The sequence below is a fragment of the Dromiciops gliroides genome, chromosome 2 (genome assembly GCF_019393635.1).
Source record: "Dromiciops gliroides isolate mDroGli1 chromosome 2, mDroGli1.pri, whole genome shotgun sequence".
NCBI lineage: Eukaryota > Metazoa > Chordata > Mammalia > Microbiotheria > Microbiotheriidae > Dromiciops > Dromiciops gliroides.
In genome coordinates this window covers 544,011,132-544,035,333 of record NC_057862.1, presented here as the reverse complement: position 1 = coordinate 544,035,333, position 24,202 = coordinate 544,011,132, and the positions used below count along the sequence as shown (strand labels likewise).

General features: G+C 37.4%; 2 protein-coding genes across 7 annotated transcripts in view; both read left to right on the top strand.

Moving 5' to 3' along the window:
- Positions 1–7,565, top strand: part of MSRA (methionine sulfoxide reductase A) — a 580,905-nt gene extending 573,340 nt beyond the window's left edge. For all 6 annotated transcript variants that reach the window (XM_043987046.1, XM_043987051.1, XM_043987049.1 and 3 more), the window contains one exon: positions 6,812–7,565. In XM_043987046.1, coding sequence (XP_043842981.1) covers positions 6,812–6,979 — 168 coding nt within the window. In that variant the 3' untranslated portion in view covers positions 6,980–7,565. The remainder of the gene's footprint in view (positions 1–6,811) is intronic.
- A 5,873-nt stretch (positions 7,566–13,438) lies between these two features.
- The window catches only part of PRSS55 (serine protease 55), a 57,821-nt gene continuing 47,057 nt past the window's right edge, over positions 13,439–24,202 (top strand). Inside the window, exons 1-2 of the mRNA XM_043981075.1 lie at positions 13,439–13,511; positions 20,524–20,719. Coding sequence (XP_043837010.1) covers positions 13,439–13,511; positions 20,524–20,719 — 269 coding nt within the window. The remainder of the gene's footprint in view (positions 13,512–20,523; positions 20,720–24,202) is intronic.

Here is a 24,202-nt window from a genome sequence, read left to right as displayed (position 1 = left end):
ATAAACAGAGTCAGAGAAAGTAGAGAAATTGAGGGCACCATTATTTGCCAAAGAGAAGAGATGATTATTCTGGAGTATATCAGACCCTTAATTCACACTTGTAGGCCCCAAAACAGAAATAGGGCCGGGAAAAGTGGAATCAAGGACAGCAGTGGGATGGCACAAAGAAGAGGGTAAGGGCTGGAATTAAGAATTGGCCTCACCAGGTGTACATTTGTAATGGTGGCCCCTGGATAAATAGGCCCTATTTCAAAGTAACAAGCTCATTCTCTTTTCCCCCGATGTCACCTAATACCATATCAGAAGAACAGAAGGAAGCTGATTGGCATTGAAATTATTGGCATGACTTCCTGTTGACACTTGTAAACCCTATGAGAGAATTGGCTGATTCTGAGCCAGGTGGTTGGATGGCACTCTTGGCATTGGTTGGTTAGCTTCATGTTGCCTTCGTAGCCCACTCTCTTTAGAAAAAACACAACCTTTTTCATCCCAGCTTAGTGAGCAAAACTGCACTTCCAAATTATATTCAAGTGCTCAGCAAAATGGAAAGTAATGTAGAAATGCTTAATAATAAACCCCAGTCCTGTTTGGTAAACTTGAGACTTTTCACACCAATCCTCCCTGCTCATCTTGACTAAGTGGCAATCAGAGGTTTCTACATGAGCATGGATAAGAAAGGGAGATTATAAGGAGATGGGAATATGCTATTGAAGAATGAATCCAGCGTATCCTTGGTTAGAGAGAGGCTCCGTAAAGGGAAGCAAGTAAATAGACTACTCTAAGTCATTGGTTGAAGACCTGTCTGGAGAATTCCCTCAGGCTTAGACAGAATCTGGAGGTGGGTCGCTGGGCTGAGACGGGGAAGTGCCTGACAGCTAGGGCAGAAACTGGGAGCTGGATGACAGCATTTTGCCAGGCAGTGTCTTAAAAATGTAGGACCTCACTGTGTTGTGAGCCAAATGCATATATGGAATGAATGAGAATGAGGAGTTGAGGTGACTGAGAGAGATTGTGATCCTAGATGACAGTGAAATGATAATGGTGTCCTTGATGGAAATAGGGGAATTAGAGAAAAAAGTACCAAGAGGATGAATATTTTGGACACAAAAACTTTCAGTGGTTTGCTACTATGTCATAAAATGAGTTGAGAATGAATGTTATGGAAGTACAGTGAAAAAAATCACAATTTCCTAGAGTATGAAGTATATGTATATATGTGTATATATGTATGCATACATAGGTACATATATGTATACATATATATATATTAACTCTCTCCTGCTATTCTGTTAGAACCATGTAAGCATATCTATCTCCTCTCACACAGGAATATATTAACTTAAAAATATAGTGAATTGAACTAAATATTTTTTGGGGGATGAAGCAATTGGGGTTAAGTGACTTGCCCAGGGTCACACAGCTACTGTCAAGTGTCTGAGGCCGCATTTGAACTCAGGTCCTCCTGAATCCAGGGCTGGTGTTTTATCCACTGTGCCACCTAGCTGCCCCAAAATGAACTAAATATTTTTATTATTATTATTATTATTATTAATAGCTAACATTTATATAGTGCTTACTATCTACCAGGCACTGTGCCAAGAACTTTACAATTATTATCTCATTTGACCCTCTTGACAAGCCTGGGAAGTTAGGTGCTGTTGTTATCCTCATTTTACAGATGAGGAAACTGAGGCAAATAGGTTAAGTGACTTCTCTGAGGTTAACCAGTAAGTATCTGAGGCTGGATTTGAGCTCAGATCTTCCTGACTTCAGGCACAGCAATCTGTTCACTGTACCACTTAGTGTATTCATGATCAGAAACCTAGGATGAAAATATTATATATACATACTTATTAGGCTGGCATTATATAAAAGACTGACATCACCAAAGTCAGGTGGTTCCCATCTTTAAGCCTTAAGGGGTAGAGTTTTCTTTCTTTTTAAATCTATTATTTTTTTCAATTAACAAGCATTTATTTTCTGTCCCGTTTTCTCTGTCTTGAACAAAAACAAAACAAAAGACAAAAACCTCTTCTAACAAATATGCATAGTCTATCAAAGCAAATTCCCGCATTGTACGTGACCAAAAATGCTATATGTCATGGTTTAGTCTTCAAGAATCAGATTTTTAATCATGATTGCATTCATCAAAGTTTTCTAGTTTTTTTAAGTTACTTTTCTTTATAATTGTATAAATTGTTCCCTTGGTTCTGCTCACTTTACTCTGCATTAGTTCACATAGGTCTTTCATCTCCTCTCTGAAATGGTACATTTCATCATTTCTTGTGGTGTAGCAATATCCTATTATATTCATATACCATGATTTGTTTATCCATTCTTTAATAGGTACATATGCCCCTTAGTTTCCAGTTTGGGTTTTTTTGGGGGGAGGCAGGGCAATGAGGGTTAAGTGACTTGCCCAAGGTCACACAGCTAGTAAGTGTTGAGTGTCTGATGCCGGATTTTCACTCAGGTCCTCCTGAATCCAGGGCTGGTGCTTTATCCACTGCACCACCTAGCTGCCCCCAGTATCCTGGTTTTGCTGCTACAAAAGAGTTACTCTAACTATTTTGGTACATATGTGTCCTTTTCCTCTTTTTTCAATCTGTGGAAAGTATATGCTTAATAGTGTTATCACTGGGTCAAAGTGTATGCACATTTTAATGACTTTGGGGGCATAGTTCCAAATTGCTTTTTAGAATGACCAGCAGTGCATTGTGTGCCTGTTTTCCCAGAGTCCCTCAAACATTTGTCATTTTCTTCTTTGATCACCTTTGCCAATTTAATGAAAGTGAAGTAGTACTTCAGGTTTGCTTTAATTTAATTTGCTCTAATTATTAATGATTTTGAGCATTTTATACAATTGTTGATGACTTGGATTTCTATCTTTGAAAAATGCCTATTCATATTCTTTGACCCTTTATCTGTTGGGGAAATTACTCTTTTTCTTATATATTTGAATTAGTTCCTTATATGTCTTGGATATGACACCTTTATCAGAAAAATTTGGTGGAAGATTTTTTACCAGTTATCTGTGACCCTTCTCATTTTAACTGTATTTGGCTAAACTTTAAAAAAATTGTATAACCAAAATTGTCCATTGTCTTCTCTATTCTTTGTTTGACCATAAAGTCTCCCTCTTTATTGTTTGTTTGGCCATAAACTCTTCCTCTCTATGTACATCTGAAAGGTAATTTCTTCCTTAATACTCTAATTTACTGTTATCACTTTTTGTGTTTGTCATATGTCCATTTGGAGTTTATCTTAGTATATGGTGTGAGATGTTGGTCTGTACCTAATTTCTCCCAAACTTTTCTAATTTTAGCAACAGTTTTTGTTGAATAATTGCTTCTTTACTCACCAGTAACTGGGAACTGTGAGTTTATTGAACATGATACTACAGTGTTTGTTTGCTTGTGTGTTGTGTACCTAATCTCTTCCTCTGATTAATCTCTCTTTTTTAAATCAATATGTTTTGATGAATATTGCTTTGTAGTAGTATACTTTGAGCTCTGGTACAGCTAGGTCCTTCCCACTTCTCTTATTTTCATCATTTCTTTTTATATTCTTGACCTTTTGTTCTTCCAGATGAATTCTCTTGCTCTATAAAGTAATCGATTGATTGGTACAGAATTAAATAAATCAGTTAATTTAGGTATTATTATTATTATTATTATTTTATACTGGCTTGACCTACTCATGAGCAATTAACATTTCCACAATTATTTAGGTTGGTTTTTTGTAATTTCATTCATATAGTTACTGGACATATATTAATAGACAAACTCCCTAATATTACATATAGTTATTTTCATTGAAATGTTTATTTCTATCTCTTCTTCCTGAACCTTTTTGATGATAAATAGGAATTCTTATTATTTATATGGATTTATTTTATATTCTGCAACTTAGCTGAATTTCAGTTAATTTTAGTTGTCTCTTTAAAGTTCTCTAGGTAGACCATCATATCACTTGCAAAAAAAATAAACATTTTGTTTCCTCTTTGCCTGTGCTCATCCTCTCCATTTCTCTTTCCTGTTTTATTGCTGTAACTAGTATTTACAGCACAGTGTTAAGGAGTAGTGATGATAGTAGGCATCCTTGGTTTACCCCAATCTTATCAGAAAGGCCACTTACTTTCTTACATTTTATAAACATTTGTTCTTGGTTTAAAATCAAAATTATTTACTATATTAAGGAAAAGTTCATTTATTCTTATACATTATAGTGGATTTTTAAAAATATAAATGGATGTGGATATTTCCAGGTCTTTTTTTGGCTTTGATTTATATAATTATGTGATTTTTAAAAATTATAATTCGTTATTAATATGATCTACTATAGTGTCTACAGTCTTCCTTATACTAAATGAATCTAGAGTTTCTGGTAGAAATACAACCCAATTATAATTTATAATCTTTTTAATATGTTGTAAATACATAGCCTATTTGCTAGGGGTAAATTTCCCAATACAGTTTCTCCAGCCATATTCCTAAAGAGAATGGTGCTTCCTTCCCTAAGCTGCTCAGGGACTTGTCAAGTAATTCCTTCCTCCTCTCCCTAACTTTGAGACATCAAAGGCAAAAATCCTCCCCTAATCATTGCGATAATAAGACTTCAGAGAAATGAAATAAAAATCTTTTACCAAAATTAATTTTGGGGGATACCTGCCCTAAATATTCACAAAATTATCATACCCTGAGAAAAGCAAGAACAATGAAGAGAACTAGGCCTTGTTTTATATATTTAATTTTTTTGGTTTTATAAATTTACTTATATGTTTATTTTAAATATATAATTAGGTTAATAATTAAATATAATTTTTATATTTACACTAAGCAAATATTAATTGATGACTGTTGTCTTACTGTATATCTCTTGATGTCTCATTGGCTTCTGTCTATACAACTGGGTTCTTAAAAGCTATAGTAGTGATGTGAGCTTTTACCAGTCCTTCCAAACTGAAAATGCTATAAGTATTGATTACCCAGAGAACCCCTAGATCAGCAGCTTGTCTAAGGATCAGACTAGCTAAGTTTAGAGAGGCTCATCACTAGAAAGCTGATGTGATTTAATTTTTCAGTCAGGGTAATTCATGATGTCACTAAGTAAGGCAGAAGGGATGGAGATCCACATTGGTGGAGGGTGTGTCCATACCAGTGAAATCACAGATCCTATACTTTTTGAAGTATAATGATGATGGTTCAATTTGAACAAAAAGTTGTAATGGGTTTTGTAGCCTTTCCTTGTTGAACTTTAGTAGGCTTAAGATTATTCACTGTGATTTAAATAATCCCTCTGAACTAGAACCCATATAGTTCATCAGTTCTCTCTATCAAAATATGGGTAGGACAATTCACTACTGGTTCTATGAAGTCATGATTGGCCATTGCATTGATTAGAGTTCATGAGTTTTTTGAAGTTTTCCGATATTGTTGCCATATAAATTGTTTTCTTGTAGTGATAATACCTGATTTTTAATATATTTTAATGATTCTTCCCTTGGTATAAAATGAATGATTTGCAAATTTTCCAGAATATAGGGTAAATTTTATGTAGTTATTGGTGGCTTATGCAAATGAAATCAACAAATATATTTTGGGAACTAATACATAATGATACAATAGATCATTCACCATACAGTGAAGCAACTTTTCCCAGAAATATTGAAAAAGACCTGCATTACTTTGGCAATACAGAAACTTAAAGGCATTTTTGGACAAAGCTTATTGATATAAAATTTCTGAAAATGTTAAGAAAAAAAAGATTATTCACTATGAGCAACCTGAGAAACGGGTTTTTGTGAGCAAAGGGCTTTAGAAATGGTAAAGTCTTGTAAATGTGGTCTATTATCTCCCCAGTACATGAAGCCAGGACTGTCAACCTACATATTTTACAGCCTGGCTAATTTGAAATTTGACTTGTTTATAAACTGCTTTATAGAAACATAGAATATGAGAGCTGGAAGATACCTTAAAGGTCACATCCAACCTTATTTTCAAATGAAAACACTGATTCCCATTGAGGTGGAATGACTTGTCCTTGGTCAAACATCTCATTCATGGAAGATGCGGGCAAGAGCCAGGCTTCTTTTTGTTCACTCTGTCATAGTTCATTCCATCACTGCTCCACTGAGCAGCCATGTCATCACTCAGCATCTCTTCTCCTTGGTTCTGTTATACATGTAAACTTTAACAGTTGGGTTTTAAGAGCTAGAGTTCATGGGTTCAAATTCCAGCCTTGCTCCTTGATAGCTGTGTAATCTTGAGCAAATTGCTTGACTTTTCTGTGCCTCGGTTTCCTCCTCAGCGAAATGAGGATCGTCATAGATTAGAGCCAGAAGAAATGTTAGATCTCATCCAATCCATCCCCCCTCGTTTGAGAGATAAGAAAACAGACCCAGAAAGTCAAGATATTTACCCAAGATAACAGGCAGTTAGCAGCAGTGCCAGGATTCTGACCCAGATCCTCTGACTCCAGAATTAGTACTCTGTAATACCCTACTTCTCCGGATTATTATGAAAATCAAATGAGATCATTCATGTAAAGTCCTTTGTAAATTGTAAACACTATGAATGTGAGAAGACATGGGTTCAAACCCTTTGATCATAAGCAAATTATTTAACCTTTCTGAGCCTCAGGGTCCTGATCTGTGAAATGAGGATAATAATATATTTATTACCTACCTCCCAAGATTGTTATGAGAATCAAATGAATAATTCATGTAAAGCATTTTAAATGTAAAACCTTTATTAATGCCAGCTACTGTGATGATGACGACAGTGATTAACAAACTCCTCTCTCTTAACAGGTCCTTACAGAAAGTGGATATGGTGCAATTACAACCGAAATCCGAGAGGGTCAAGATTTCTATTATGCTGAAGATTACCATCAACAATACTTAAGCAAGAATCCCAATGGATACTGTGGGCTGGGAGGCACAGGAGTTTCTTGTCCCATTGGAATACAAAATAATTAATGCCCATATGATGGCATTGAGCTTGCATTTGCGATGGCACTGCTGTAGGGTAATTGACCAGAGGCATAGCTTTTCAAGTCCTGACTCCATAAAGGGTTTCTAAACCAATGAAATGCAATGACACCTTGATAAGATATGAATATCTCACATTTGAATGGCAGTTGATTTTATGTGATTATTGGAACTACACCTTCTGCTATGGGATGGTAATTAAAGTGATTAAACCTAAAATGTAAGCAGTTTCTGGCTTCTGAGAGAAGGGAGGAATGCAAGCAAGAGGGTGATAGGAAGTTATTTCTGGTGGGAAAATCTTTACTACTGCCCTGGCCATTCTTCCTTTCCTGTGCCATCAGATTTGTAACCATTCGTGGCCTTTAATGACATGTTTACAGAAATATTTCTCTGTACTGAATACAAATGGGCAGTTCCACAAGAATAGAGCCAATGGAGCTTTTTGTGCTTGTTGCAGGCTTCCTCGTGGCCATAGAAAGATCCAAGTTTGCTTTATAGATTATGATGCTTTGCTTATAGCAATGAGAATGGTAGCAAATGCATAATCCAATAAAAGTTTATGTTCTGAATAAAACCAACCTGATGTTTAGCTTGCTTTTTACCTGTTACAATGCATTACCTCAATGAATTGTAAGATAAATTTGCATCCTTTAAAAGAATGAACAGAAAAACAACACAACCATTTACATACCTCTCATCACTTTCCCTAAAGAGAAAAATCAATATGATTGAAAGTCTGGAAAATGGAGTATGCACCTCAAGGATTTACATAGGAATTTTGTACTAGTGGAGTTCAATGAAATAGTTGAAGAAGGCATGAAATTGTAGAGATACCACTTCCTGTCCCTCTTTCCACTAAGAAGATTGGCAGTCATCATCAGGCCAGCAAGGGATGAATTGAATGGGTTTAGTTGTGGCTGAAGGATTTCCATCAGGGCCCAGCCATCTTCATATGCCTTAGTGTGGCTACAATCCTAGGGGAGTCTACAACACCTTGCATTCCATTTGCAATTCTTCCTAGAATTGTACTTCCTACTGCATTATTTAAATTTTCATTGACTAGAGAGGAGGGAAGAATGTTAATTCATAGGTAAGTTTTATAGTGATGCAGTATATAGTGGTTGGGTTGGTATCAGAAGAATAGGATTCAAATCCCACTTCTCTATCCAAGGTAGTTCCGAAAGACTTATCTAGAAAGTCATAAATGAGTTGTGTTTCCCTCTTTGGGGAGGATTCTTATACTAGGAATTCCCTACATGGTTGAATTTGTATCCAGGTTAGCCCTAAATTCCTAGATATGAAAGGCAGAAATGCAGATTAATAATAACTGATGTTCATATACTGCTTTGCTTGCAAAGTAACCTTATTTGAACCTCACAACAGTACATACAGTAAGGAATATTTTCCCTGTTCTATAGGCCTAGGAACTGAGACTCAGAGAAGTTAAATAACTAGGCCATGGTTATACAGCTAGGAAGTTGTTGGAAGTAGGACTCAAATTCAGTTCTTTCTGACTCTGAAGTCCAGAATTCAAAAATCAATGATGGAAGTTTTATGGAAATCTTGCATGTGAGAAAACTGTGTGTGTCCTATATGCCCTATCATAGACATTACTGTTTTACATGAATATTCAAAGATCACTTCTGCCCACTGTTCCAACAACTCAAGTCATTCTTGTCACTTAAGAACTCTGTTCAAGTCAGGTCACAAAGAAACATGGACAAGCAGGACAGCTTTTAAAATTACATGCTGAATTTATTATATACTTAAAAGGAAAAGTAAACTGTACATAATAGGGATTCACAGTTCCATGTCAATCTTTTTCCCCTGTTCTAGTATTTATATGAAAATGCTCCTTTTATTTAGTATTTAAGTTCAGAATTTTTAAAAACCTATATTTTTAATATTGCTCCCTTTGATTTTTTTGTTTTGTTTTGTTTTTGCAGGGCAATGAGGGTTAAGTGACTTGCCCAGGGTCACACAGCTAGTAAGTGTCAAGTGTCTGAGATTAGAGTTGAACTCAGGTTCTCCTGAATCCAGGGCTGGTGCTTTATTCTGTGAGGGCCAAAATTTGATATACGGAGTGTTAATTGGGTGACTTGCCAAAATATTGGGGTCCCAGAAATATGAGGGTCCTTTAGGTTCACCCTCCCCTCTGAATTGCCCTTTTAGATATTTCTCCCAGGCCAATAAGAAAAGAGCCTTACAGCTTTAATTCACAAAAGGATCAGATTTTATTACTTGGGAATTAATTAAACAACAAAGGTGAAATTAATAAAAAATCAAAGATAAGGAAATAGGAAAAAGAAATACAGATAAATTCTCTTAACTCTAAACTTAACCTATGCAATCCCCAGATCGTTTCCAATTAAGATAATTCAAAGGAATTTAGGGTTTTCTGTGTTCGCTCACCAAAATCTGGAAAGTCTACAGTTGCTCGCGCCACTGGAAAGGCAGTCGACAGAGAGAGACAGAGAGCTAGCCTTCCAGAAGAGTCCTTGCCTCCCCTCATGGAGCATTCAATCTTCCTCCCCCCAAAAGGGGAGGTCCTTCAAAAACTGCCTATGGAGAGTTCTCCTTTTGACCTTAGTAGCATACATAATTTCAGGGTAGGCCAGGTGTGGCCCCTCCCAAATGAGTCAGCTAAATCTCCAATAATTTTTTACCACAAATAATTTTACCACATTCTAATAATTTTTACCACAATTCATTGCACCACCTAGCTGCCCATCTTTCTTTATTTTTAAGTCAGTTTGTTGACCACATCTAGATTCATCTTTGACCTTTGTAGTTTCCCTTAAGGGAGTATAACCTAAGCCGTTTATTTTAACATGCTAACATGTTTGGTATATATTATGCTAACTTAAACTCCAGTTACTCAGAGAAGGTAATTCAACAAGTACCAGAGTCCTGAATAGTAATGTCTCATACTTCAATGTGGTAGTCACTTTGTTCTTTTAAAAATTTTGGGGGACAACTAGGTGGCACAGTGGATAGAGCACTGGCCCTGGATTCAGAAGAACCTGAGCTCAAATCCAGCCTCAGACCCTTGACACTTACTAGCTGTGTGACCCTGGGCAAGTCACTTAACCTCAATTGCCTCACCAAAAACAAAAATAAAAACAAGAAAAAAATTGGGGAGAAGGGTATAAAATGATCATTTTTTGTGTTCAAGTCCCCTTCACCTTCAAAAATTTCCTCACCTCGCCTACCCAAAGATCCATTCTCTATAACAAAAAATAGAAGAGAAAAAGAAAGAAAAAAGGTACCTTTTCAACAAAAACTAATCACATCAACTACATCTAATAATATATGCAGTGTTGGACATCCATAGGCCCACAAAATACCTACAAAAAAGGAGAAAGGTACATCACTGCATCTTCTTATCTCTTCGTCAGGACTGAGTTTGACTTGTAATTACACAACATTAAATTTTGAGTTTGTTGGGGCTTTTCGTTCTTTTAATTGACATTGTTGTTGTCATTATGTATGTCATTTTCCAGAATCACTCTGTATCTGCTCTCCAATGCTTACAAAGCCTCTTACTTTACTGAGAAAATTGAGGTCATCCAATATGAGCTCCCTCTTCTTTCCTAGTCTTCATGATACTCTCTTCTCCTTTCTCCCAGTCTCTGACACTAAAGTAGCCATTTTCCTTGCCAAGGCCAATGCCTCTGTAAGTAAATGTGCTCCTCATCCTCTCACTTTAGTCTTCTCTAGCAGATTGCATCTTCATTCCATCCTGTCCCCCCACACCTCTTCCTATCTACTGATTCCTTCTCTACTGCCTTATAACATGCTGAAGTTTCTAACTTTCACTGAATAGAAAGAGAAATTCCATCTGAAATAACTGCAGACAATATAAAATACTTGGAAATCTACCTGCCAAGACAAAGCCAGAGATGTATGAACACAATTACAAAACACTCTTTGCACAAATACATCCAGATCTAAACAATTGGAAAAATATTCATCGCTCATGGATAGGCTAAGCCAATATAATGAAAATGACAATTCCTCCTAAGTTCATTTACTTATTCAGTGCCATATCAAATCAAACTACCAAAGAATTATTTTATAGCACTAGAAACTAGGAATGAGCCAACATCTCACACTTGAGACAAATGAAAAGTCCAAGAGACAGAGTTTCTGGGTAATTAATAATCAATTTATTAATTAGGCTGGTAGAGAATAAATATATTGATGGTGAGTGGTTTCTATTGATAACCAAAGACAAAAGCATGGAGATCACAGAATACTTAAATGCCTTTGGGAAAGGGTTGGTTTCCAGGGGAAATCTTTGGAAATATCTTTGGAAAAGGGGATGCCCCTGATAGGTGAAAATCAACCTTGAATGGTGAACAATTTATGAAGGATAGACTTTCAAATGAGGAGGTGGACTGAAAGCCTTAAGCTCCTTCTGCTAAGAATGTGACATAATCATGAGTCAGCCACCTCTAGCAATCTGGACAAAGGAATCCATCTCTATCTACCCACACCATTCTGGTTGGTTTTCTCCTTCATGAGCTGGGCTACCCTAAACTTTAGTGGAGGGGTACAAGGGCATTCTTAAGTCTTTAGCTGGGATTCACCTAGATTAGATTCTGTTTATATCCTTTTTAAATTTTTTTTTAGTGAGGCAATTGGGGTTAAGTGACTTGCCCGGGGTCACACAGCTAGTAAGTGTTAAGTGTCTGAGGCCAGATTTGAACTCAGGCACTCCTGACTCCAGGGCCGGTGCTCTATCCACTGCACCACCTAGCTGTCCCTCTGTTTATATCCTAAACAGAAATAAGGCCTTCTAGTTGGATGGTGTTCTGCCCAAGATAGAGGAGTGTGTTCCCAGAGGATTTGGGCAATCTCATTTATCAGCAATGTCCTTCAGAGACTGACTGGATGGCCTATGGTGTCTGGTCTCTGTATGAGGAAATAAAAAGCCTGGATCCTTATTAATAGGAAACAATTTCTCTCATACCGTAAACCAAAAATAAGGTCAAAGTAGATAAATGATATATATATATATATAGTGAGATTCAAAATTGGATATACAGAGCATTAATCTCCCTCTTTAACTTTCCTTAAGAAAAAGGAGCCACTGAGATTTAATCTATGATGGACATTTCTTTGGTCTTCTGAGTAGCTTGTTTTGTGACACTTTCTTGTAATTCTGCTTCATTTGCTTTGATGGCTTGTTATGACTTTTTTTCTTTTCTTTTCTTTTCTTTTGCGGGGCAATGGGGGTTAAGTGATTTGCCCAGGGTCACACAGCTAGTAAGTGTCAAGTGTCTGAGGCCAGATTTGAACTCAGGTACTCCTGAATCCAGGGCCGGTGCCACCTAGCCGCCCCTTGTTATGACTTTTTGATTTAGATTTTAATAAAAATCTAAAATCTTTTTCACTCTTGTTTTTCTTTTCTCAGTGCCTTTTCTCCCAATAATAACTTAATCTTGTGACTAGAATCTTTCAGTGAGCTATGTGTAGATGAGGAAGAGCTTTCAAATTCAGATTCAATACTAGTTTCCTCTAGAACTTTATCATCACTTTGGATAAAATTTCTTGACTTTCCACTGGTTCCTTAACTGTATCTCCTGGCCTACTGTGCAAGTCTAGGGGAGGCTAAAAGTAAGTCATCAACATATTGTACTAGCATGGAACCTGGCAATGAAAAGTCTAAAGGTCCCGCCTGGACCACAGCTCCTGCCTCATGGAGTTCACGTAGCCTAGTCTGTAATTCCTGTATATAGGAGGCAACAGAAGTATCACCTGCCACCAGTGATGTATAAACTGGGGGAAAAGTTTTAGCTTGGATAGGAGGGTGACCAAAAAGCATGCCAAAGTGGCAGGGGTTTCTGAATTGTCATTGATTTTTCTAATGCTGTCATAATGTTTTCTCTTGATAGAGTCCAAAATGCCTTGTGTGCCAATATTCTATGGATAAGGGAAGATAAAATGTTTTGCACAAACAAAATTAATACAGCCAAAATTAAAAGGAAAACAGGAAATTGGGGAGAAATTTTATAGCAAGTTTCTCTGATAAAATCCTTGTTTCTCAAATATGTAGAGAACTGACGTAAATATTTTAGAATATGAGGCATTCTCTAATTGTTAACTGAGACTCAAAAAGGTTATGTGATTTGCCCAAGGTCACAAAGTTAGCAATAGCACAGGAAGAACTCAAACCCACTCCCTTCTTCCAAATTCAGTACTCCTTAAGCTACCTCTCTTAAAACTTGACCCACCTTCCCTGTACCCCTAATGAAACATCAGGCTCTACTGTGACCTCGGCGGTTGTGAAGAGACCAGGTGATGTCACATATGGCTGGTGAAACACTGAGCTCTCAGATTTATAAAATGCCCATGAGGTTACTGCATTTGGCATTCAGGACACTTACAACTCTACCAAGCTGCTAAATGTGCAAGGAAATGAGAAGACTGTGAAAGTAAATCATGATGTTTCTGCTGTCAATGATTTTTCAACTTCCATTGTTGGCAAATATCTTAGGAAAACATGATTTCTCCAGTAAGTACCATGGACGTGCATGTGTTTGTGTTTGTGTGCCTTGTGACTATACAGTAATTCCATAACTCCCAAGGGAAAATCAGTCTCATCACTTCATAGTTCCACCTCAGTAGGTTTCAGATGAATATCTATATGTATTTGTGTATGTGTATACAAACTATATATACACATATATACTTATGTGTTCTTAACTGGACTTATGATTGATTTAATTAGTTTAAGGAATTCCCTTTAACAATGTGAATCAGCACTCACTGCAATTTGTGTTCAGTAATAAGGTACTTGGTGTATTGAGAGGAGAAGAACTAGTTATGTGTCACATATAACTTAAACCCTGCTCTTCCTAACTCCAAAATCAGCTCTCTGTCTACTTTGCCACACTATGGCAATGACTGTCTTTTGCCTCTTTTTTATTTCCAACACTTAGCACAGTGCCTGACACATATTAGACACTTAATAAATATTTTGTATTGATTGGTTAGAGATGTATGTGTGTATGTATTTATTTTGCACAGCTTCACCTCACTTATATCCAATTCATGATTGGATCATCACACTCATGATATCATCGGTCCTCTTTAAGATTAAAGGACAAAAAACTCTGTGTGTGTGTGTGTGTGTGTGTGTGTGTATACACACACACTGAGGTCAAGATACACACATACACAAGCTTCTGAGTATGTATATTTGATGATATATTAAAATGTATTTAATTATCTATATATTCATATCTATATACTTGTATCATTACCTTCATTTCCCAAATATATCCATATAGCTTTTAAGTATTAGCAATGAGGCAGCTAGGTGGTGCAGAGGATAAAGCACCAGTCCTGGATTCAGGAGGACCTATGTTCAAATCTGGCCTCAGACACTTAACACTGTGACCCTGGGCAAGTCACTTAATCCCCATTGCCCCACAAAAAAGTATTAGAGATGTACTTTTATACTGTGTGTATATTGGGGGCAGCTAGATGGTGCAGAGGATAAGGCACCAGCCCTGGATTCAGGAGGACCTGAGTTCAAATCCGGCTTCAGACACTTGACATGTACTAGTTGTGTGACCCTGGGCAAGTCACTTAACCGTCATTGCTCTGACAAAAAAAAAAGACTATAAAAGACTATATACTATGTGTATATTATATGTATATATATATATATATGGATTTATACATGTATTCATGCATGTATGTGTGTATGTATATTCCTAAGGACAGATACAGGGTGGCCCCCAAAGTTTTTGTGCAGTTTTAAGCTTTAATTAGTTTTAATAGATTAGACCTACCCTAAGACTTGCCCCAATCATCTTCATTTCCCAAATATATTTATATGTACATTAAGTATAAGAGATGTCCTAACAGTAACAACAGCAACAATAATTTGTATGATGCTCTAAGTTTTACAAATAGCTTTACATATGTTTTCCCTTTTGATCCTTCCCAACAACTTTGAGAGATGGGTCTTCATTTTATAGAAGAGGAAAATGAGGCTAACAGAGACTTTGACTTGCCCCAGGTCACATAGCTAGTAAGTGTCTGAGGTAGGATTTGAACTTATATCTTCCTGACTCTATGTCCAGTGCTCTGTGCTAACTACCACATCACCCTGGTGAAGGAGAGGAGATCCAGACATCTCCAAACTGATTAGAAGAGAAATTATTGATCCACCTTCTGCCTCCTCCTATGGTCCAAAGGCCACTTTAGTTTTATAGTTTTGTCCTCCCCCTATCATTAATGCCTTTCTCACTGTTTCCCCTCCCCTTCCCACCCCCACCCCATCCTGGGTGTCTCCTTAAGGCTCAGGCCTTCCTGTGTGTGCATGAGGAATCAAGGACTTGCTTTAAGGAATTTTAGGGGGACAAACTCTTTTGCAAAGCTCTGGGGCAAATAGGTCAGGAAATTAAGCCATCAAAGGTTCATAAAATTATAAGCTAGCATGGAGCCCCAGAAGACATCTACTCCAGTCTCCTCGATTCAATGATTTCACCAAGGTCACACAGATACTATTGGAGCCTCCTTTTGAACCCAGGTCTTTTATCCCCAGATTTAGTGCTTTCTCTACTGTTCTACTCTGAGTGTTAATGCCAGACATGCTAGACTATTTTATATAAGGATTGCATTAATTGGCAATTCTGCTAGTCATATATGAGTATCTTTCTGTACAACTCTAATAATAAAATTTTTAACTTTTGCTTTTTCAGTTGGATGGGAGAGAGATAATATCTGAGTTCTTTTTTGTTTTTTATTTTTAAGTCATTATTTGTTATTTGTGTATCTTCAGGATGCTCTATTCCTTTTCTTTAAACATTTTTTCCATTAAGAAACAATCATTTCCTCTGAATATTCATAGCAGTTTCTTGTAGATTTTCTATGTCAAATTAATTTTTTTTTTCTTTTTGGTGGGGGAAAGGAAAGGTACTGAATTGTAAATCTTCCTCTGTTCAGTTGAACACCATCCCATTTGGAGTTTTCTTGTCAAAGACTGGAGTCATTTCCTAATTCCTTCTCCAGCTCATTTTGGAGGTGTGGAAACTGAGGCAAACAAGATTAGGTTGACTTGCCTAGGGTCATGGAGCTGCCTCAGGCCAAATTTGATTTTCAGGGTCTATCACTGCAACTACTGTACCACCTAGCTACCCAATCTTTCTTTAGCTCCTTTTATATGTTTGTTATTAGGTTAATTTTTGAGATTTCTTATATTTCTTGTATATCTTGTTTCAGCTTTCATTTCTGCAAGATAATTTTGTTAATGTCTTGTTAAATTTAATATACACTTTGAAAAATAAATTGTATTGAAATGATGCCCAAAGGGCTATAAAACCATGCATACTCTGACCTAGCAATTCCACTACTAGGTCTGTATCCAAAAAGAGATTTTTTTAAAACCCCAAAAGTAAAAGGACCTATAGGTACAAAAATATTTATAACAGTTCTTTTCGGATGGCAAGAAATTAGAAATTGAGGAGATGCTCATCAATTGGGGAATGGCTGAATAAATTGTCTTATGTGATTATGATGAAATACTATTGTGCTATAAGAAATGATGAGCAGGATCCTCTCAGAAAAACCTGGAAAAACTTACATGAACTGATGCAAAATGAAATGTACTTCATAGAAAGTAGCAGCAATATCATAAGATCATCAGCTATGAATAACTTAGCTATTCTTAGCAATACAATGATCCAAGACAACTCTGAAGGACTTAAGGTGAAAAAATGCTGTCTATTCCTAGAGAAAGAACTGATGAAATGAGCCTAACACTCATGAGAATTAGCTCAAAGACCTGAATCTCATCAGAATTGGCTCAAGGAGGGAATAACATACACACTGAATTGGGTGGAGTAATCTATCTAACCCTGAAGGAAAACAGGAGGGGAAAGGGATAAAGAGAGAGGGGACAGACAGAAGCAAATCCCTTTTGAAGAGGAATAGGGTGAAAGAAGATGGATAATAGAGTAAATATCATGGGGAAGGGAATAGGATGGAGGGAAACAGTTAACAATAGTAATCATGAAAAAGAGAAAAGGGAGGAAAATTGTATAAAAATATTTATAGCAACTCTTTGTGGTGGCTAAGAATTGGGTATAAAGGGAATGGCCATCAACTGAGGAATGACTGAAGAAGCTGTGGTATATGATTGTAGTAGAATGGTATTGTGCTATAGGAAATGACAAACAGGATGATTCCAGAAAAACCTGGAAAGACTCATATGAACTGATGTATAGTGAAGTGAGAAGAATTGGGAGGACATTGTGCACAGTGACAGCAGTATTGTTCTATGAGCAATTGTGAATGACTTAACTACTCTCAGCAATACAATGATCCAAGACAACCCCAAGGGACTAATGACGAAGCATACTATCCACCTCCATAAAAAGAACTGATAAAAAGAGCATTTGTGAATTATACATATATAACCTGGTTGATGTCTTGTGGAGGGGGGAGGAAAGAGAGGGAGGGAGAAAAATTTGGAACTCTAAAAATGAATGTTGAAAACTACCCTTACGTGAAACTGGAAAAAAATAAAATAAATGTTTGTTGGGGAAAAAAAAAGTCAAATTTTCTATTCAGTTCAGGTCTTTTCATCACAAATGCCTGAAAGACTTCTTTTTTATTGAAGTCTCATTTTTTCCTCTGAAAGATTATACTCAGTTTTGCTGGGTATGTGATTCTTGGCTGTAGTCCCAGTTCCTTTGCCCTCTGGAATATCATATTCCATGCCTTCCGGTCCTTTAATGTAGATGCTGCTAGATCTTGTAGCTCCATGGTATTTGAATTCCTTTTTTCTAGATGCTTGCAATATTTTCTCCTTGACCTGGGAACTCTGGAATTTGGCTATAATATTCCTGGAGGTTTTCCTTTTGGGATCTCTTTCAGGGGGTGATTGGTGGATTCTTTCCATTTCTATTTTACTTTCTGCTTCTAGAATATCAGGGCAATTTTCCATGACAATCTCTTGGAAGATGCTTTCTAACCTCTTCTTTTGGTCATGGTTTTCAGCTAGTCCAATGATTTTCAAATTATTTCTCCTGGATCTTTTTTCCAGTTCGGCTGTTTTTCCAAGGAGATATTTCATCTAGCCCTCTATGTTTTTATTCATTTGGATTTGCTTTACTGTGTCTCGGTTTCTCATAAAGTCACTAGGTTTCATTTGTTCAATCCTAATTCTTCGGCAATTATTTTCTTCTGAGAGCTTTTTTATCTCCTTTTCCATTTGGCTTTTCAACCTGTTGACTTTTTTCTCATGGGTCTCCTGCATTGCTCTCTTTTCTCTTTCCATTCTTTCCTCCACCTCTCTAAATCTTCCTTCTATCTCTTCTACTTTCTCTTCAAAGTCACTTTTGAGCACTTCCATGGCCCAAGACCAATTCATATTTTTCTTGGAAGCTTTGGATATAGTGGCCCTGAGGTTGCTATCTTCTTCTGAGAGTGCACCTTGATCTTCCTTGTTGCTAAAGAAACTTTCTAAAATTCTCAACTTTCTTTGCTTGCTCATCTTGCTGTCTTTTACTTGACTTTTAACTCCCTCTTACAGTGGGACCCTTGTTCCAAGCTACACTGTCCCAAGCTTCAGAGGGTCCCAGGTATTTTGGTTTGAGGGAGGGCAGGTTTTTCTCTTGCCTGGCCTGTTCTCTGGTCTGAAGATAACCTCAAGCCAACTTGCTTATTAACCAGCCAACAGAGTGCTGTGGTTCTTAGCTCCAATGAGCCTGTGCCCCTCCCCCACCTGGGCCTTCAGCTGCTCAAGATTTCTTTCTGGCTCCCTGCTGGGGTGGGACAGCTGAATTCCTTCTAATGTCCCACAGACACCCTTGTATCCCTGCCCCCCTCCCCCAACCCCAGCCAGCCACTCAGTCCTCTCACAGAACTGTAAATTTAGTTCCAGAAGACACTGGTGCTGCAGCTGATTTGGAGGCAAGTTTCTCTGGTGTAGTGTGCCTGGGGTCTGTGTCAGCTCGATTGTGGCTACTCACAGCCCAGTACAGCCCCCCTTTAATCTGTTTTTGGCTGGAAAATAATCTCAACCTGTCTTTTTGTGGGTTTTTCTGCTTATGGGGTTCTTTTATTGTTGTTTTTGGGGTAACTGTATCAGGAGCTCTGTGCATTTCATGTCTTTCCTCCGCCATCTTGGCTCTGCCTTCACACACAGAGTTTTAAAAATCAATGTTACAATTTGTTTTTACATGTAAGGTGGAGAAAATTCTAAACAAAAACAAACAAATAAATAATAAATGAATGAATGAATGAATACAAAAGAATATAAGTCATTCCTCAATTGATAAATAGTCAAAGGATATTGAATAGGCAGTTTTCCAATGAAGAAATCAAACCAATTTAAATGCTCTAAATCATTCTTAATTAGAAAAATACAGATTAATACAACCTTGAGGTATCATTTTACACCTACCAGATTGGCTAAAATTATAGAAGGGGAAAGTGACAAATGTTGGAGAGAATGTGGAAAAATTGGGACACTAAGTCACTGTTTGTGGAATTGTAAAATGGTCCAACCATTTTGGAGAGCAATCTGGAATTATGCCCAAAGAGTTATTAAACTACATATGCCCTTTGACCAAGCAATAAACTACTCAATCTATTTTCAAAGATGATTAAGGGAAAAGGAAAAGAACCTTTATGTTCTCAAATGTTTATAGCAGCTCTCTTTGTGGCGGCAAAGAACTGAAAATTGAAGGGATGCCCATCAGTTGGGGAATGGCTAAACAAGTTGTGGTATGTGATTGTGATGGAATACTGCTATGCTATAAGAAATGACAAGCTCGATGATTTTAGAAAAACATGTAAATACTTGCATGAAATAATGAAGAGTGAAATAATCAGAACCAAGAGAACATTGTATACAGTAACAGCAATATTGCTTTAAGAAAAACTTTGAGCAAATAAGTTATTTTGAATATTATAAACACCCAAATTAACTCTAAAGGATATATGAAGACAGATGCTATCTGCATCCAGAGGAAGAACTGATAAATAGAAGTGTGTAAAGAATAAATTTACATATATGTACATATTTGTATCTAATGGTAGCCATCTCTAGGGCAGGGAGGGGGAGGAGAAAAAATTTACATGATAATTTTGTTACACATTTAAAAGGAGTAATAATAAGTTGTGCATGGTAGATTTGCTGTTTTGTGTACAATAGTCTTTTTATTGTACTATCCTATGTAATTTTATCTTATTCTATAAATTTATTCTATATTCTATTATAATATTCTATATTCTATTCTATAAATTAAAAAAAAACTTTTAAAAAAGAAACTAATTTCCTGGCCAGAGAAGAAGCAGGTTCAGGAGCCAAATAGAGCCTCTAGCCCACTCTTGTCCTTGCTGGAATCTCAGGGCTCACAGTGGGAGAGATACAAGGCATCTCTAAGGTTGAGTTCAAATCCCTCATTTGATTCATGAGGAAACCAATATCCAGTAAGTCACTCACTAAGCAATTAGCAAACCCAGACAAAGATGTTTCTTCCCTTCTCTCCCCTTTCTTCTTGCAGTGTTTCCTTGTGGTCAAATCCATTCCAATCCATCCTTGAAAAATGAAGCCGCTCCAATCCTAGGAGGATTCCAGACGTCCACTTCTGAAGTTCCATGGCAAGTGAGCATCCATTTCAATAACACATTTTTATGTGGAGGAACAATACTGGATAATTGGTGGATTCTAACTGCTTCCCACTGCTTCATGGATAACAAGTAAGTATTGAGAAAAGATGGATTTGTTTGTGAGGTCTTTTTTCTTCTTTGCAAAATGATAGAATTTCAGATATGGGAGGAATCTCAGAGGCCTCTGTTCCTACCCATATCTGAACACAAATTCCCTCTACAGCACGACCAGTAAGTGGTCATTTAGCAATGACTTGAAGACTTCTTAGGGCCGGGCGGTAGCCAGCCCCTTCCACTTTGGGACAACTCAAAACTGGTGGGCAGGCACATCTTTTCATCAAGTCTAAATATGTTTCTTTACAATTGACACCCATTGATGCTGGTTCTACCTTGCAGAGTGAAGCAAAATAAAGTAATCTGTGCTTTTAATGTTTATTGTTGTGGAGTTTACACACTCAAACAGGTGGGGCAACCCAGAAACAAAACAGGGGAATGAAATTGGAGCCAACTGCTTTTATTTAATTGGTTCCTGACAATCCTTGAAGTTAATTCCTTTTTTTCCTTGTTAGACTTTCTTTATTGGGTGCCTAAGATGCAAGCACAGAGAATTCCCGCTAGTTGTATTATATAATGATAGTATCTTAGCATTAAAATAACAACAACAGCTAATATTTATGTAGCATTTACTATGCTGTCCATGCTAAGCACTTTACATTTATTATCTCATTTGATCCTCACAACAATCCTGGGAAGATAAATGCTATTATTATCCCCATTCTATAGTTGAGAAAACTGAGGCAGATAGTGGTTAAGTGACTTGTCCAAGGTTGCACAGCTAGTAAGCATCTGAGGCTGGATTTGAACTCAGATTTTCCTGATGCTAAACCTAGCACTCTATCCACTATGCCACCTAATTACTCCAAGGACATTAGACATCACCCAGTCAAACTCCATCATTTTACTTATGAAAAAGGAGTTCCAAAAAGATTAAGGCATTTCCCCAAGGCCATACAGATACATTAGAGGCAGAGCTAGATCTCACTCAAAATCTCTTAGATTCTATTCTAGTACTCTTTTTGACCTCTCAGAGATTTGTCAAGTGTTTTCATTAGGCATTAATTCAAACTATTGTGACCAGACTTCCAAGAAATTAATAGAGCTCCATATTCTCCCCTTGTCTATGGCTCAAAACCCCTTGACATCATTTTCCCTGACACACTCTTACTCTGGGCTTTGAGAAGGAGGTAACATCTCTGATGGTCTTGGCCCTCACCAAGACCAATCCTTTTGCATGTACCCTTGACCCTATCCCCTTTTCTCTCCACTGGCAGATTTCTCCCATAATCATTCAATCATCTTCTCTCTCTCTCTCTCTCTCTCTCTCTCTCTCTCTCTCTCTCTCTCTCACACACACACACACACACACACATATACACACACACACACACACACACCTCTTTAATCTATCATTCTCTATCGAATACTTTCTTCTGTCATCCTTACAAACATGCTCAGGTCTTCCCTATTCTTCAAAACAAAACAAAACAAAACAAAAAACCAACAAACTTATGACCGAAGCTGTCATACAAGATCTCATTTTCTCTTTCACAACCAAAATCCTAGAAAAAAGCTATCCATATTCATTGCCTCCACTTCATTTCTTCTCACTCAGTTCATAGTTCACTTGGATTCTGATCTTGTAACTACTTTTTTAAAAACTGAAACTACTTTTTAAAAAAAAATCCATTTTCTTTTATTTTCAGCTGTGAATTCTCTCTCCCCTCCTACTTCCTCCCCTCTGTTGAGAAAAGAAGAAAAAAACCTGTTACAAACATGAATAGTCAAGCAAAATTAATTCCCCTATTAGCAATGTTGTAATAATAATACTAACTCCATCTTTGACAAAAATTGTTGGGAAAACAAACTCTTCTCCTCAGAGTTACCAATGATCTTTTTTTGTTTGTTTTTGTTTTTGTTTTTGGTTTTTTGCAGGGCAATGAGGGTTAAGTGACTTGCCCAGGGTCACACAGCTAGTAAGTGTCAAGTGTCTAAGGTCAAATTTGAAATCAGGTCCTCCTGAATCCAGAGCTGGTGCTTTATCCACTGAGCCACCTAGCTGCCCCGATATTTTTCCCGGTCTTTTTTTTTTTTTTTAAGTTCACAAATGCTTACTATGAATTGATAAACAAACATGTAGTACTAGGTGCTAGGAACCCAAAGACAAAAGTAAGACAAGGACAGTCTAAGCTCCTAAGAAGGTGCTTACTGACAGTTTCGGATCTGGGGAGCTGCTAGAACAGGTTTGGCGCTGCTACAGGTAAGATGTTAATGAAAAAAGACACAGAGACATAGGATGGGATTGGAAGGGCCCCATGCATTCGGGTGGAGGCAAAAGGCAAAGTTTATTCACACAGTCTGACATTTTTATACTTGAGGTGAGCAAAAAGAATGTCTTTGTGTGGAGTTCGCACCAAAAGAATAGGATGAGAGGATTGGTTCGTAGACCTTGGGCCATGTCGGCCTTATCTATAATGAGGAGCATGTTTCTGTCCTTTGAAGTTTCCTTGGCACCTATGCAAATGTATCATCTTCAATGCCCAGCAAATGCATCTGCATCCAGAAAGGATCATTGTGGTTTATAGCCCTCTTATCAAGGGCTAAGAATCAGTGTATATTTTCTGGAAGGGGTGGGGGCTTGTCTGTGAGCTTTGCTCGAACAGTGAAAGGGGAACTTCATTAGCCCCTAACAGCTTACTGCTGGAAAGGAAACAGAAGGAACAAAATGTGTATGATAAATGAATATAACATATACATAGAGCACATCCAAAATAATTGGGGGGAGGAACATTAGCAAATAGGGGAATCTAGGTAGGCTTCAAGCAAAGAGGTAAGGAGAACATGTATTCTAGGCATGGGAGACCACATGAGCAAAGAGTAGAAGGACAGGAATGTTCTGTGTGGGGAATACCAAGGCCACACAGAGTGTAGGAGAGTGAAAGTAATGTGGAATGAAGTGTGTGTGTGTGGGGGGGGGGAGGGTTCAAGGGGGAAGAAAATGAAAGCGTTTCTTAAGCACCTACTATGTGTCAGGCACTGTACTAAGCACTTCATAAGTATGATCCCATTTGATCTTCATGACAGCTGCTGTTATTATCCCCATTTTGTATTTGAAGAAACAGGTTGATAGAGCTGGGGCAAGATAATTAGGGGCCTTAAAACCTAGGGGAATTTATATTTAATCCTAGAGGCAAAATGAACTACTGGAGGAACCCCCAAAGGAACCTAAGCAGAGGAATGACTTGGTCAGACCTGTAATTCAGGAGCAGCACTTTAAAATGGCGGTAGTTTGTCATGCAAGGAGATACTGGGCAACAAAGTTGACAAAGAAGAATGTGTAATCCTTGGTTCTGGTGTCTAGCAAAGCTTCACTCATGCTATGTTGAGACACATATTGTGTGGACACTCAATTGGGTCCCCCTGTCCTGAGCCGTATTCCATCTATAGATCTCATCCCACCAAGTTTCCCTAATATCCATGAGTTCAGATTTGCCTCCTTGCTTTAGGGACTCTAGA